At 38.8% G+C, this 12,636-nt stretch overlaps 1 protein-coding gene across 2 annotated transcripts in view; it reads right to left on the bottom strand.

Annotated features, from left to right (window-relative positions):
* LOC124804643 (ribosomal RNA-processing protein 8) overlaps nt 1-12,636 on the bottom strand; it is a 94,479-nt gene that overhangs the window by 16,293 nt on the left and 65,550 nt on the right. The window contains exons 3-4 of one of the 2 annotated variants that reach the window (XM_047264862.1): nt 6,962-7,123; nt 512-751 (exon numbers count right to left, since the gene is read on the bottom strand). In XM_047264862.1, coding sequence (XP_047120818.1) covers nt 512-751; nt 6,962-7,123 — 402 coding nt within the window. The remainder of the gene's footprint in view (nt 1-511; nt 752-6,961; nt 7,124-12,636) is intronic. The other variant, XM_047264863.1, reaches the window with a different exon arrangement.

The following is a 12,636-nucleotide window of genomic DNA, read 5'->3' as shown; positions in this document are numbered from 1 at the left end:
TCAGATGACTTCATGGTGCCCCGCCTCATTTCTCTAAGCACATTCTATGTTACCTGAATGACAACATTTCAGGACACTGGATTGGAAGAGCAGGAGCACAACATTAACTTCATCACCAGTGACCTCACAGGTCTCCAGACCACACATTGTGACTTTCATATATGGGGTTAGGTACAAGACCACGTTTTTATCCCCCCGCCCTCCATGAAGAAGAAAGCAACAGCGCTAATGTGGCTGTGATTGAAATATCTACCCAGACTGTTCAAATTTTAAACTGTTCTACTGCTCTCTCCATTTAAATTCATTAAACATGAGGGGAAGAAAAAGATATCAAATTTGGTAACCAAATTAAAATTTTTCGTTGATCATGTGGTTTCTGTCATAACTGCTGCTATGCCTGACACTCTTGAAAGTCTACGACATTGCATTATTGAAGCTGTGAATTCAAGAACAAGAAACTGACACACAAGAACAAAACACACAAAAAATGTACTTATTTTGACTTTCTTACCCATTCTTGAGAACACGATTAGCCTCCAAGATGTAACTTGATAAGTTGCTTCCCATAAGCGACAGGCAAAACACGACGATGTCAACACTCTCATTTTCAAGTGGCGTGTTGGACATATCACAAGGTGTTACCACATCGGATGTAGCAACAAAGTCAAATGAATACACCTTGTGATCAGGTAATGATTTTGCCAAATTGGCTTCTCCACAGCCAAAATCAGCAATCACAGTCTTAGTAGGCCTACAAAAATATCAAAAGCATTAGTTATTTGAAGAGTTATTAATAAGGAAGGAGCAAGAAGATATGTAAGGAAACCATTTTCTCAAAAACAGCTATGAAAGTACAATTTCTGTTGCCACATCAACAAATCTTCAAAAACAATTACATCTGCTGTGACTTTTATCATCTGACATCGCTTCTATGCACCTCAAAAATTTTGATTGGAATTTTAATTCTTACATAACTAGTTAACAATTAAAAAAAGAACTATCCAAAGAGGAGGTTCATAAACATCTTTCAATTTTTTAAGTTGAATAAATACAGTATTGCTCCCTCTTTGAAACCTCACCATCTCCAGGCAACTTTACTTTCATTAAACTTAAAATTTGTTTACAAATATCATGGCTTCTGAAGCATTATTATGTCCATATTTCTGATTAATTCTTTGCACTATACAAACATTTAAGGAAGACTTCAAAAGCCTGTACAGTTTTCTCTTCACTGTTGCTATGCAGTTTGTTATTTTAAATGAAATGTGATGTCAGCTCAATGAAAGTTTCTGTTACGCTAACATAAATTCCAGGATGAAAAGAATAAAAAGTAATGAGAAAAGGCGATCAATTATCCGTAGTCGATTGATGTGCAGATTACAGATACATGTAATGGCACAAAGACATTAAGTTCCTAGCTTTTAAGCTACCACTGTTTTTCTACACTCTGTGTTATGTAAAATCATCCAACAAGATACTGCAACACACTGTTAATATGGCTGGGGGTGAATGTGTCTGGTATATTTATTATTTACAACATAAATTTCTGTTTTATGTTCATCATACTCTCAGCAGTTTATTTTCTCTTATTGAATTTTCATTGCACACTCTCACATTCTCCATTTCCATTTTTTTAATGTTTCTCTTATCATTTACTCTAAACTCATGCTGTCACTTTGATAAGTGCTTTGCTCCACTTGGGATTTTCATTTCTTTTGCTTTCTTTGTACTGGAAACACATTCTATTATACTCAAAATTTGCCACTACTTTTGCAGTAAAATCTCCCAATATCTTGTTGAGGCATTTTTGCTGTTGTTTATCAGTTACTATAGCTCTTCATACTGTTAATACTGATTCAGCTGAACTTCATGTAGCAAACTGTGGGTGTAGGGGTAGCTGAGTGTGTCCATGGCCTGAAGCCATTGCTGAAGTTCCCTCAGCCCACTGGTAATATTCATCTACGTCAGAATACTGACTTTCCAAGAACTTGCATGTGGTAGCACAGTCTCTCACAACACTACCAATGGTACGGCCTCTGACAACCCAAAAATGTGCAAACAACAGTTACAGTGCATATAGATAGTATCTATCTGTACGCACTGTAACTGTCACTTGCACACGTTTGATATGATTTCTGCATTTTCAGAAATACAATTTTTTATATGTTATGATGATTTGAAAATGAGTCCTGGTCCAAAACTAGACATTGAGTGAATTGAAAAAGTGAAATCTGCAACTTTGGACTGGTTTTTTTGTTGTACTGAAATAAGGGTAATCACCCTCATATTTAGGTAATGTTACATCCATGGCCCCAATAATTTTTTCGCCCATGCAACAACAAACTTAGGACATTCTGAAAAACATTTGGCATCAAAATTGTAATCAGGTTATTTAAAATAGTTATATATTATTTAAGGAAGAAATCTTTGGAAAAGAAAATACTGAGTTCAGAGTAGAAAGATACATTGCAGCTTGTCCGAAATTCAGAATGGAAATGCCAAACATATACTACTATTAATTATGCACACATACACACAAAGAATAACTCAGTAGAAAGGAAAAAATCAATTAGTATACTGACAAAGAAAGCTGATAACAGGGCAAGAAAAAAGCCTCTGAACTACTGACAAACACATTTGTCATATTCTCAAAGTCCAGTTTCTCAGTCAGATCAGTTTCTATTGCATTGAAGCCTTAAAAAATACTACCCATCACATTGTAGCGATGAATTGTTTATATGTCAACTACTTCCATAGATAATGAAGGAATTGAAGGGTTGTATGATGGGGTTAAGGAAACTATTCAGATAGTGTGTGGTACAGAATTTGTGAATTTTCTCATAAACTTTAGAGATGCAAAATTTTCTGTATCATCATCGTCTATAAATGAGCAAGAATGGGTACAACTGTTTTATTATAATTTTAATAATGATTAAATAGTACAAGAGTAGCCTAAAAGATTGTTATTTATATGTAGTGGGCATCCTACATACAGAGTTATTCAAAATGAAGGAACAGATTTCAAACAGGTATATCTCCAAATTACAAAAGGTAGCACCATAATTCCGACATTCTTGGACAGACAACAGCTTAAAATTTGAACAGTCTGGGAACATATTCCAAACACAAGTCGGCGCTGTTGCTTTCTTCTTCATGGAGGGAACTGTGACAGGACTAATCTATGTAGACATGCTACAAAACTAATCATTTCCTCAGCTTGAAGATGATTCAGATGATGCCATTTTGGTGCAAGTTGGTGCCCTGCCTCATTTCTCTAAGCACGTCTGATGTTACCTGAATGACACCATTTCAGGATGTTGGATTGTAAGAGCAGGAGCAAAACATGAACTTCATGACTGGTGACCTCACAGGTCTCCAGATCTCACACACTGTGACTTTCATCTGTTGGGTTAGGTACAAGACCACATTTTTATCCCCCCTTATGCCTGACACTCTTGAAAGTCTGCGACACTGCATTTTTGAAGCTCTGAATTCAATAATGAGAGACCAGCTGCTTCGTGTGTGGCAGGAAATGAGCCACTGTTTTGATATTTGTCGTGTAACACATGGTGCTCATATTGAATACATAAAAATTTGAAATTTTCTCTATCCGGGAACTTTGGAATTGTGTTTAGGTGTTTTGTAGTTTGGAAACTATAAATGTTTGAAATCTGTTCCTTCTTTCTGAATAGCCCTGTACATTCAAGTGTTTGTTCTGTATTTTTATTATTTGTATGAAGTACTCTTATGGCAGTCTGTGGCAGACAGAGTTTCACAGAAGAAATCCTTGTCATGACAGGTGATGTATGAAGCTACCAACACCATGCGAGGTGCCAAAGAGGATCTCAGAAGTACTCCATTCCTACATAGAACGAGGCTGGCTGGACTAATTAACAACACAAACCAAGAAGAAAAAAAAGATTATTTTATGTGAAACCTTTTAGTTAGTATGAGCTTAGCTACTGCTCAAACCAGACTTTTGTAGCTATATATGTAATACATTCACCAGTGGTTTAGGAGTTGCATGTCTAATATTCAAAACATCCTTGGTCCCAGGTTCGAACCCAGCTCCTGCTTAAATTTTGAATAAAATCATCAACAATGGCAGCTGATGACTTCCAGCATAAGAAGTCACCCTCTCTCTGTGAACTACCTTGTCAAAGAAGGGAGAGGAACGGACAAAGGTTCATGGCACAGTCTTGCCCTTGGTGTGGGAAACGGCTCCTAAAAGGTGGAAGAATCAGCAATGACCAATAGCTTGAGGATACAGAAGGCAATGGAAACTACTACATTACAGACACATAATGTGTATCCACAAGACATCTGACCCATAATTGAAAAGTTTCATGACAATCTCTCCATTGACAAAAGATTCCAGAGTAGTTCCCCCTTTTGAATCTCCAGAAGGAGCTGCCAAGGGGGAGTTCACTATGAGAAAAAGATAGATTAACCAATGACAGGACAAAATTCTACAAGTCAGAGCTTGGAATGTCAGAAGTTTGAAATAGTAGGAAAGCTAGAAAATCTGAAAAGGGAAATGCGAAGGCTCAATCTAGATATAGTGGGGATAACTGAAGTGAAATGGAAATAAGATAATGATTTCTGGCCAGATGAATATCAAATATCAACAGCAGCAGAAAATGCTATAATGGGAATAGAATTCATTATGAATAGCAAAGTAGGACAGAGGGTGAGCTACTGTGAACAGTTCAGTGTTAGGGTTGTTCTCATCAGATTCAACAGCAAACCAGTGCTGACAATGATAGTTCAGTTATATACTATGTGATCAAAAGTATCCATACACCCCCAAAACATACTTTTTCATATTAGGGGCATTGTGCTGCCACCTACTACAAGGCATTCCTTATCAGTGACCTCAGGAGTCGTTAGACATCGTGAGAGCAGAATGGGGCGCTCCGCGGAACTCATGGACTTCGAACATGGTCATGTGATTGGGTGTCACTTGTGTAATACATCTGTACATGAGACTTCCACACTCCTAAACATCCCTAGCTCCGGTGTTTCCGATGTTATAGTGAAATGGAAATGTGAAGGGACATGTACAGCACAAAAGCATACAGACCGACCGCATCTGTTGACTGAGAGAGACCGCCGACAGCTGAAGAGGGGCACAATGCGCAATAGGCACACATCTATCCAGACCATCACACAGGAATTCCAAATTGCATCAGGATCCACTGCAAGTACTATGACAGTTAGGCGGGAGGTGAGAAAATATAGATTTCATGGTCGAGCGGTTGCTCATAAGCCACACATCACGCCGGTAAATTCCAAACAATGCCTTGCTTGGTGTAAGGAGTGTAAACATTGGATGATTGAACAGCAGAAAAATGTGTGGAGTGACGAATCATGGTACACAATGTGGTGATCCGATGTCAGGGTGTGGGTATAGTGAATGCCCAGTGAACATCATCTGCCAGCATGTGTAGTGCCAACAGTAAAATTCGGAGGCAGTGGTGTTATGGTGTGGTTGGTGTAGCCTGTCCCCAATGTTATTCAATCTGTACACTTGAGCGAGCAGTAAAGGAAACCAAAGAAAAAATTGGAGCAGTAATTAAAGTTTAGGGAGAAGAAATAAAACTTTTGAGATTTTCAGATGACATTGTAGATATATCAGACACAGTAGAGGACTTGGAAGAGCAGATTAATGGAAGGGACAGTGTCTTGAAAGGATTCTATAAGATGCACAAGAACAAGTAAGATAAGGATAATGGAATACAGTAGTGAAACATGGGCAACAGTCAGCTGAGACAAGAAGAGAAAGAAAGCTTTTGAAACATGGTGCCACAGAACAATGCTGAAGATTAACGGGTAGAACAAATAACAAATGAGGAGGTACTTAATCAAACTGAATCACAACTTGACTGAAAAAATGGACTGGTTGTTAGGACACATCCTGAGGCATCAAGGAATAGTCAATTTAGTAACGAAAAGAAGTATGGGTGGGTGGGGGAGCACTGGAGAGGGAGGCATGAATACAAGAGTTGCATCAAACTATTCTCAAACTGAAGACCCCAACAACATCATATGATATTGCTTTGAGCGTAGCTAATGTGTCTCAGAACAGAGTTGGCAGACTGGCAAAATAAAGTGCTGCCAAACAGGCAACAAATTACAGGATTGGTCAGACAACATCTACTGATGACTGGTACACTTTTCGTGGACATTTTATGAACTGAGTGAATTTGTGGAAAGTATTAGCTGCTGCTGTTGTGGTCTTCAATACAAAGACTTATTTGTGCAAGCTTTTTCATCTCTTTGCAACTACTGTAATCTACATTCATTTGAACTTGCTTAGTACAGCCTTGGTCTCCCCCTACAGTATTTACCCCCCACACTGCCTTCCTTTACCAAACCAACGATTCCTTGAATACCACAGAATGTGTCGCATCAACTGCTCTCTTCTTTTAGTCAAGCTCTGCCATTAATTTCTTTTTTCCCGTCATTTCAGTCAGTAACTACTCATAGTTTCTGGCACATACACAAAATTTAGATACAGACAAGAGTGTCTGAAACTGAAACACAGTGAGAGTGTCAAAAAATCAAAGGCAGGGCAATGTTAGAAATTAAATCAAAAGGAATATTCATTTGAGGAAACTATAAAATTATGAGACATAATGGCTCGACAGTGTTACCCTTAGGAGCTAAAATATTGGTAGTGCTGATAGGAACATATTTTTATATGTGACGCTATCCTAGTGTATGGAATTTTCATGGTATGAGTTAAAACAGATGGGCAGATCACTCAGTCCCAAGATGAGAGGGACCTACTTGTTTTTGGACCTTCCCCAACCTATTTCTTTTGGATCCTGAGCAAGGAATTTGATCTGTGACCATAGATGATTAGCTTCCTGCAGTAGAATGAAAGTAAAGGGGTTCAGTCAAGAAAAGGCACACTAAAGGTCATACACAAAGAACAAACAAGTGACACAGTTCTTACTTTTTCTTAAGAGCATTTATTATTACATTCAGTGGATTCAGTGGCCACTTAGATAATTGCTGTCGATAGCCTTCATGGTAGGCCTCAAAGGTGGAAATGTTATTCTGGAAAAATGTTTTGCTCTCTTCACTCTTTGAATTGTATAATTGTTCATTTATGTACCTGAAAAAAGACAAACAATCAACACACATCACTTCATACATACATCACATTTTAACAAAACAGTGCAATGACAAATGAAGTGTGCCTTTGATAACACATGCCACTGTCCCAAAATTGTCTACATTCTGTGTGTACCATTTATATGATAAAAGAACTCTTTGCAAATAAGAAAATATGCATACACTATATCTGTTATATCCATTTTGAGTCAACAGTCTTCTGACCGATTTAATGCGACCCACCACAAATCAGAGTACCTGACGTCCTCAATTTGTTGGATGTATTCCTATCTCTGTCTTCCCCTGCAATTTATTATCCTCTTCAGCTCCTTCCAGTACCATGGAAGTTATTTCTTGATGGCTTAATACATTTTTTTTAGCATTCTGCCCTGTCATCATGTCAGTGTTTTCCATATGTTCTTTTCTTTGTCAATTCTGTGGAGAATTTCCTCATTCCTGATCCCATCAGTCACCTAATTTTCAATATTTTTCTACATCTTCAACATCTCAAACACTATGATTTTTCTTTTCCAGTGTTCCCACAATCCATTGCTCACTACCATAAACTGCTGTGCTCTAACATTACTATGTCTAATATGGTGCAGGAAACATGATGGCATTCAAAACTGCTTCCAGTCATCTCAGAATGGACAAATTCAGGTCCTGTATGGTTTTCTTGCTGCAAAATATTGGAAAGGTCAGGTAAGAATGAAGGAGGTAATAGCGATTATGCACACTTCTCTGCAAAGCAGACCACAAAGGCTCAATAATATCATGATCTGGTGACTGTGGAGGCCAGAGGAGATGCAACAATTCATCCCTGTGATCATAAAACCAGCCATGGATGATGTGAGCTATGTGAACAGGGGCCTGTTGTCTTAGAACACAGCCTCAGCATCAGGGAACAAACACTGAACCATGGGATGGATCTGATAACTAAAAGTGGTTGTACAGCCCTTGGGAGTAATGTCATCTTGCAGAGTAACAATGGGGACCATAGAATACCATGATATGGTATCATCAAACTGCAGCCATTTCACTCTTTGTGCATAAATTCACCAGAATTTTGGAACAGTGAGTAACAAGACTCATCCAACCAATTGGCTTTCTTCCATTGTTCCACAGTCCAGGTTTTATGGCTTCAGAACTATTTTCATGTTATGGGAATTTGCATCGCAGATGAGTGTTTTGGAATTCCATCTCATCCTCAATTGTCTGCTTGTGCAGCTCCCCTCATGCTGACAGGCATGACATCCGGTTCAGCAATTACTTTTACAGCTATTGCCTCCTTATTTTTTCCAGTCCTCTTCAGTGACCATCTTTCCCAATCAGTCAACACATTTTTTGTTTGTGACTTAGTAGATAATGTTTTTTCGTTTTACCTGTATGCGGTATAAATCTTCAATACGGTGCCTCTAAATTACCAAATGCATCGGCTCCCTTGGTTATGGATGCACCCACTATACAAGCCCCAACAATTTGCTGACTTTCAAATTCACTTGGCTCTGACATAATGCATTCACGCTTACATGACTGACACTTGCAACATACTGAGAGTATTGCACAGGTGTCGCTCCTGATCAAATAAAACAGCGTAAACAGCAGGCTTTGCTAGCTTTTGCATTTATGTTCAAGCATACAATTTTTGTAGTGTTTCCACATTTTTGTCCAACTGCTGTACATTCTCAGAAATTTCTTCCACAAAATATAGCTTGTTTTAACTAGTAGACTTCTTTGGGCCAGGAATACCTTCTTTGTCTGTGCTAGTTTGCTTTTTATGTCCTCCTCACTTCAACTGCCATGTTTTCCTTTGTTTACAAGATATCAGAATTCTTTCAGTTCATCTAGTTTGTGGTCATCAGTTTTGATATTAAATTTATCAAAAATCTCTATTCTGATACTCTTCATTACTTTCATCTTTCTCTGGTTAACTCTCAATACATAATTCTGTACTCATTCAACTGTTTATTCCACTCAAAAGGTCCTATAATTTTTCTCCACTTCCCCTGAGGATAACAATATCATTAACAAATCTTATCACTGGTATCCATTCACCCTGAATTTTAACCCCACTCTTGAGACTTTCTTTTATTTTCATCACTGTTTCTTCTGTGTATAGACTGGACAGAAAAAAAAAAATATATATATATAAAAATAAAAAAAAATATCAAAGTTTACAAAATGTCCGACAAATGGCGCTGGACAGCAAAACGTCAGTGACTGCGCATGACAATTGTGTATAAAAGGAGCTGTAATGAGAGAGAGAATCAGATGCGCCAGCAGTCGCAGCATGTTGACGTTACCTGAAAAGGTGCTTTTAGTGAAGCTGTATTATCAGACTGGGGAATGTGCTAGTTCAGTGTTACAATCCTATCACCATAGGAAGGGGATTCAAATGGGTAAAGGTCCGTTGACAAATGCAGCTGTGGCGAGAATGATTTCGAAGTTCTTAGCCACGGGTTGTTTAGATGATAGACTCCGTAGTGGCCAACTGAGCACAAGGTGTAATGCTGCTGAGACAGTTCAGGAAGAAATGGAGACTGTAGCGGGTTCGTCTATGCACGGGGAAGTCAGCACTCGAGCAGCCGCACGGGCATTCCATACACTATTGGCATTTAGGCATACCCTCCGATGCTTTCCGTATAAAATCCATCGGCATCATGAACTGTTACCTGGCGGTTTAGTGAAGTGGACGGTATTTGCGGTGTGGGCGTTTCAAAAGATGGCGGAAGATGATGATCGGTTGAGTAACATGTTGCAGACCGACGAAGCTCATTTCACGCTCCGAGGGTCTGTCAATGCCCACAACTGCAGAATTTGGGCTACCAAAAATCCTAGAACTGTTGTGGAAACTCCATTACACAATGAGAAAGTCATATTATAGGTTGGATTTACCACATCGGGCCTTTTTTCTTTGAGGAAATGCGTGATTCTGGTTTTGTAACTGCTACCGTGATGGGTGAGAGGTATGCCTATATGTTACAGAATCGCATCATTCCCAGCCTGGCTGATAAGCACCTGGTGGAACGTACAATGTTTATGCAGGATGGCGCTCCACCCCATATCGCTAGATGCATGAAAGATCTCTTGTGCGCGTCATTTGGTGATGATCGTGTGCTCAGCTGCCACTTTCTTCATGCTTGGCCTCCCAGGTCCCCAGATCTCAGTCCGTGCGATTATTGGCTTTGGGGTTACCTGAAGTCGAAAGTGTATCATGATCGACTGACATCTCTAGGGAGGGTGAAAGACAACATCTGACGCCAATACCTCAACATAACTCCGGACACGCTTTACAGTGCTGTTCACATTATTCCTCAACTACAGCTATTGTTGAGAAATAATGGTGGACATATTGAGAATTTCCTGTAAAGAACATCATCTTTGCTTTGTCTTATTTTATGCTAATTATTGCTATTCTGATCAGATGAAGCGACATCTGTCGGACATTTTTTGAAGTTTTGTATTTTTTTTGGCTCTAATAAAACCCCATGTCATTCCAAGAAGCATGTGTGTCAATTTGTACCTCTCTATCTACATTATTCCGTGATTTATTCAGTTTTCAAATTTATACTGACTTTTTGATCACCTGGTGCTTCCTGACACTTAAAGCTATACTCCATGTTAACAAATTTCTCTTCTTCAATAACGCTTTCCTTGCCATTGCCAGTCTACATTTTATATCCTTTCTACTTCGACCATCATCAATTATTTTGCTCCCCAAATAGCAAAACTCATTTACTACTTTAAGTGTCTCATTTCCTAATCTAATACCCTTAGCATCACCCAGTTTAATTAGACTACATTCCATAATCCTCATTTTGCCTTTGTCAATGTTCATCTCAGATCCTCCTTTCAAGACACCGTCCATTCCGTTCAACTGCTCCTCCAAGTCTTTGCTGCCTCTGACAGAATTACAATGTCATCGGCGAACTTCAAAGTTTTTATTTCTTCTCCATGGATTTTAATACCTACTCCGAATTTTTACTGCTTGCTCAATATACAGATTGAATAACATCGGAGATAGGCTACAACCCTGACTCACTCCCTTCCCAACCACTGCTTCCCTTTCATGCCCCTCGACTCTTGTAACTGCCATCTGGTTTCTGTACAAACTGTAAGTAGCCTTTCGCTCCCTATATTTTACCCCTCCCACCTTCAGAATTTGAAAGAGAGTATTCCAGTCAACATAGTCAAAAGCTTTCACTAAGTCTACAAATGCTAGAAACATCGGTTTGCCTTTCCTTAATCTATCATCTAAGATAATTTGTAGGGTCAGTATTGCCTCATGTGTTCCAACATTTCTACAGAAACCAAACTGATCTTCCCTGAGGTCAGCTTGTACCAGTTTTTCCATTCGTCTGTAAAGATTCATGTTAATATTTTTCAGCCTTTATTTATTAAACTGATAGTTCGGTGAATTTCACACCTGTCAACACTTGCTTTTTTGAGATTGGAATTATTATATTCTTCTTGAAGTCTGAGGGTATTTCGCCTGTCTCATACATCTTGCTCACCAAATGGTTGAGTTTTGTCATGGCTGGCACTCCCAAGGCTACAGTATCATGTATCCCATTTCATCTTCATCCATGTCCTCTTCCATTTCCGTAATATTGCCCTCAAGTACATCACCCTTGTATAGACCCTCTATATGCTCCTTCCACCTTTCTGCCTTCCCTTCTTTGCTTAGAACCGGGTTTCCATCAAAGTGCTTGTTATTCATACAAGTGGTTCTTTTTCTCCAAAGGTCTCTTTAATTTTACTGTAGGCAGTATCTATCTTACCCCTAGTGATATATGCCTCTACATCCTTACATTTGTCCTCTAGCCATTCTGCTTAGCCATTTTGCACTTCCTATCGATCTCATTTTTGAGATGTTTGTATTCCTTTTTGCCTGCTTCATTTACGGCATTTTTATAATTTCTCCTTTCATCAATGAAATTCAATATCTCTTTTGTTACCCAAGGAATTCTACAAGCCCTCGTCTTTTTACCTACTTGATCCTTTGCTGCCCTCAATATTTCATCTCTCAAAACTACCCATTCTTCTTCTACTATATTTCTTTCCCCCCTTCTTGTCAATCGTTCCCTAATGATCTCTCTGCAACTCTCTACAACCTCTGGTTCTTCAAGTTTATCCAGGTCCCATCTTTGTAAATTCCCGCCTTTTTGCAGTTTCTTCAGTTTCAATCTACAGTTCATAACCAATACATTCTGGTCAGAGTCCACATCTGCACCTGGAAATGCCTTATAATTTAAAACCTGGTTCCCAAACCTCTGTCTTACTATTATATAATCTATCTGAAACCTTCCAGTGTCTCTAGGCCTTTTCCATGTATAAAACCTTCTTTCATGATTCTTGAACCAAGTGTTAGCTATGAGTAAGTTATGTACTGTGCACAATTCTACCAGGCAGCTTCCTCTTTCATTCCTTACCCCCATTTCATATTCCCTTTTCCTATTATCGAATTCCGGTCCCCCACACAATTAATTTTTTTCTCCCTTAACTATCTGAACA

The sequence above is a fragment of the Schistocerca piceifrons genome, chromosome 7 (assembly GCF_021461385.2).
Source record: "Schistocerca piceifrons isolate TAMUIC-IGC-003096 chromosome 7, iqSchPice1.1, whole genome shotgun sequence".
Lineage (NCBI taxonomy): Eukaryota > Metazoa > Arthropoda > Insecta > Orthoptera > Acrididae > Schistocerca > Schistocerca piceifrons.
This window is presented reverse-complemented; position numbering and strand designations above follow the sequence as displayed.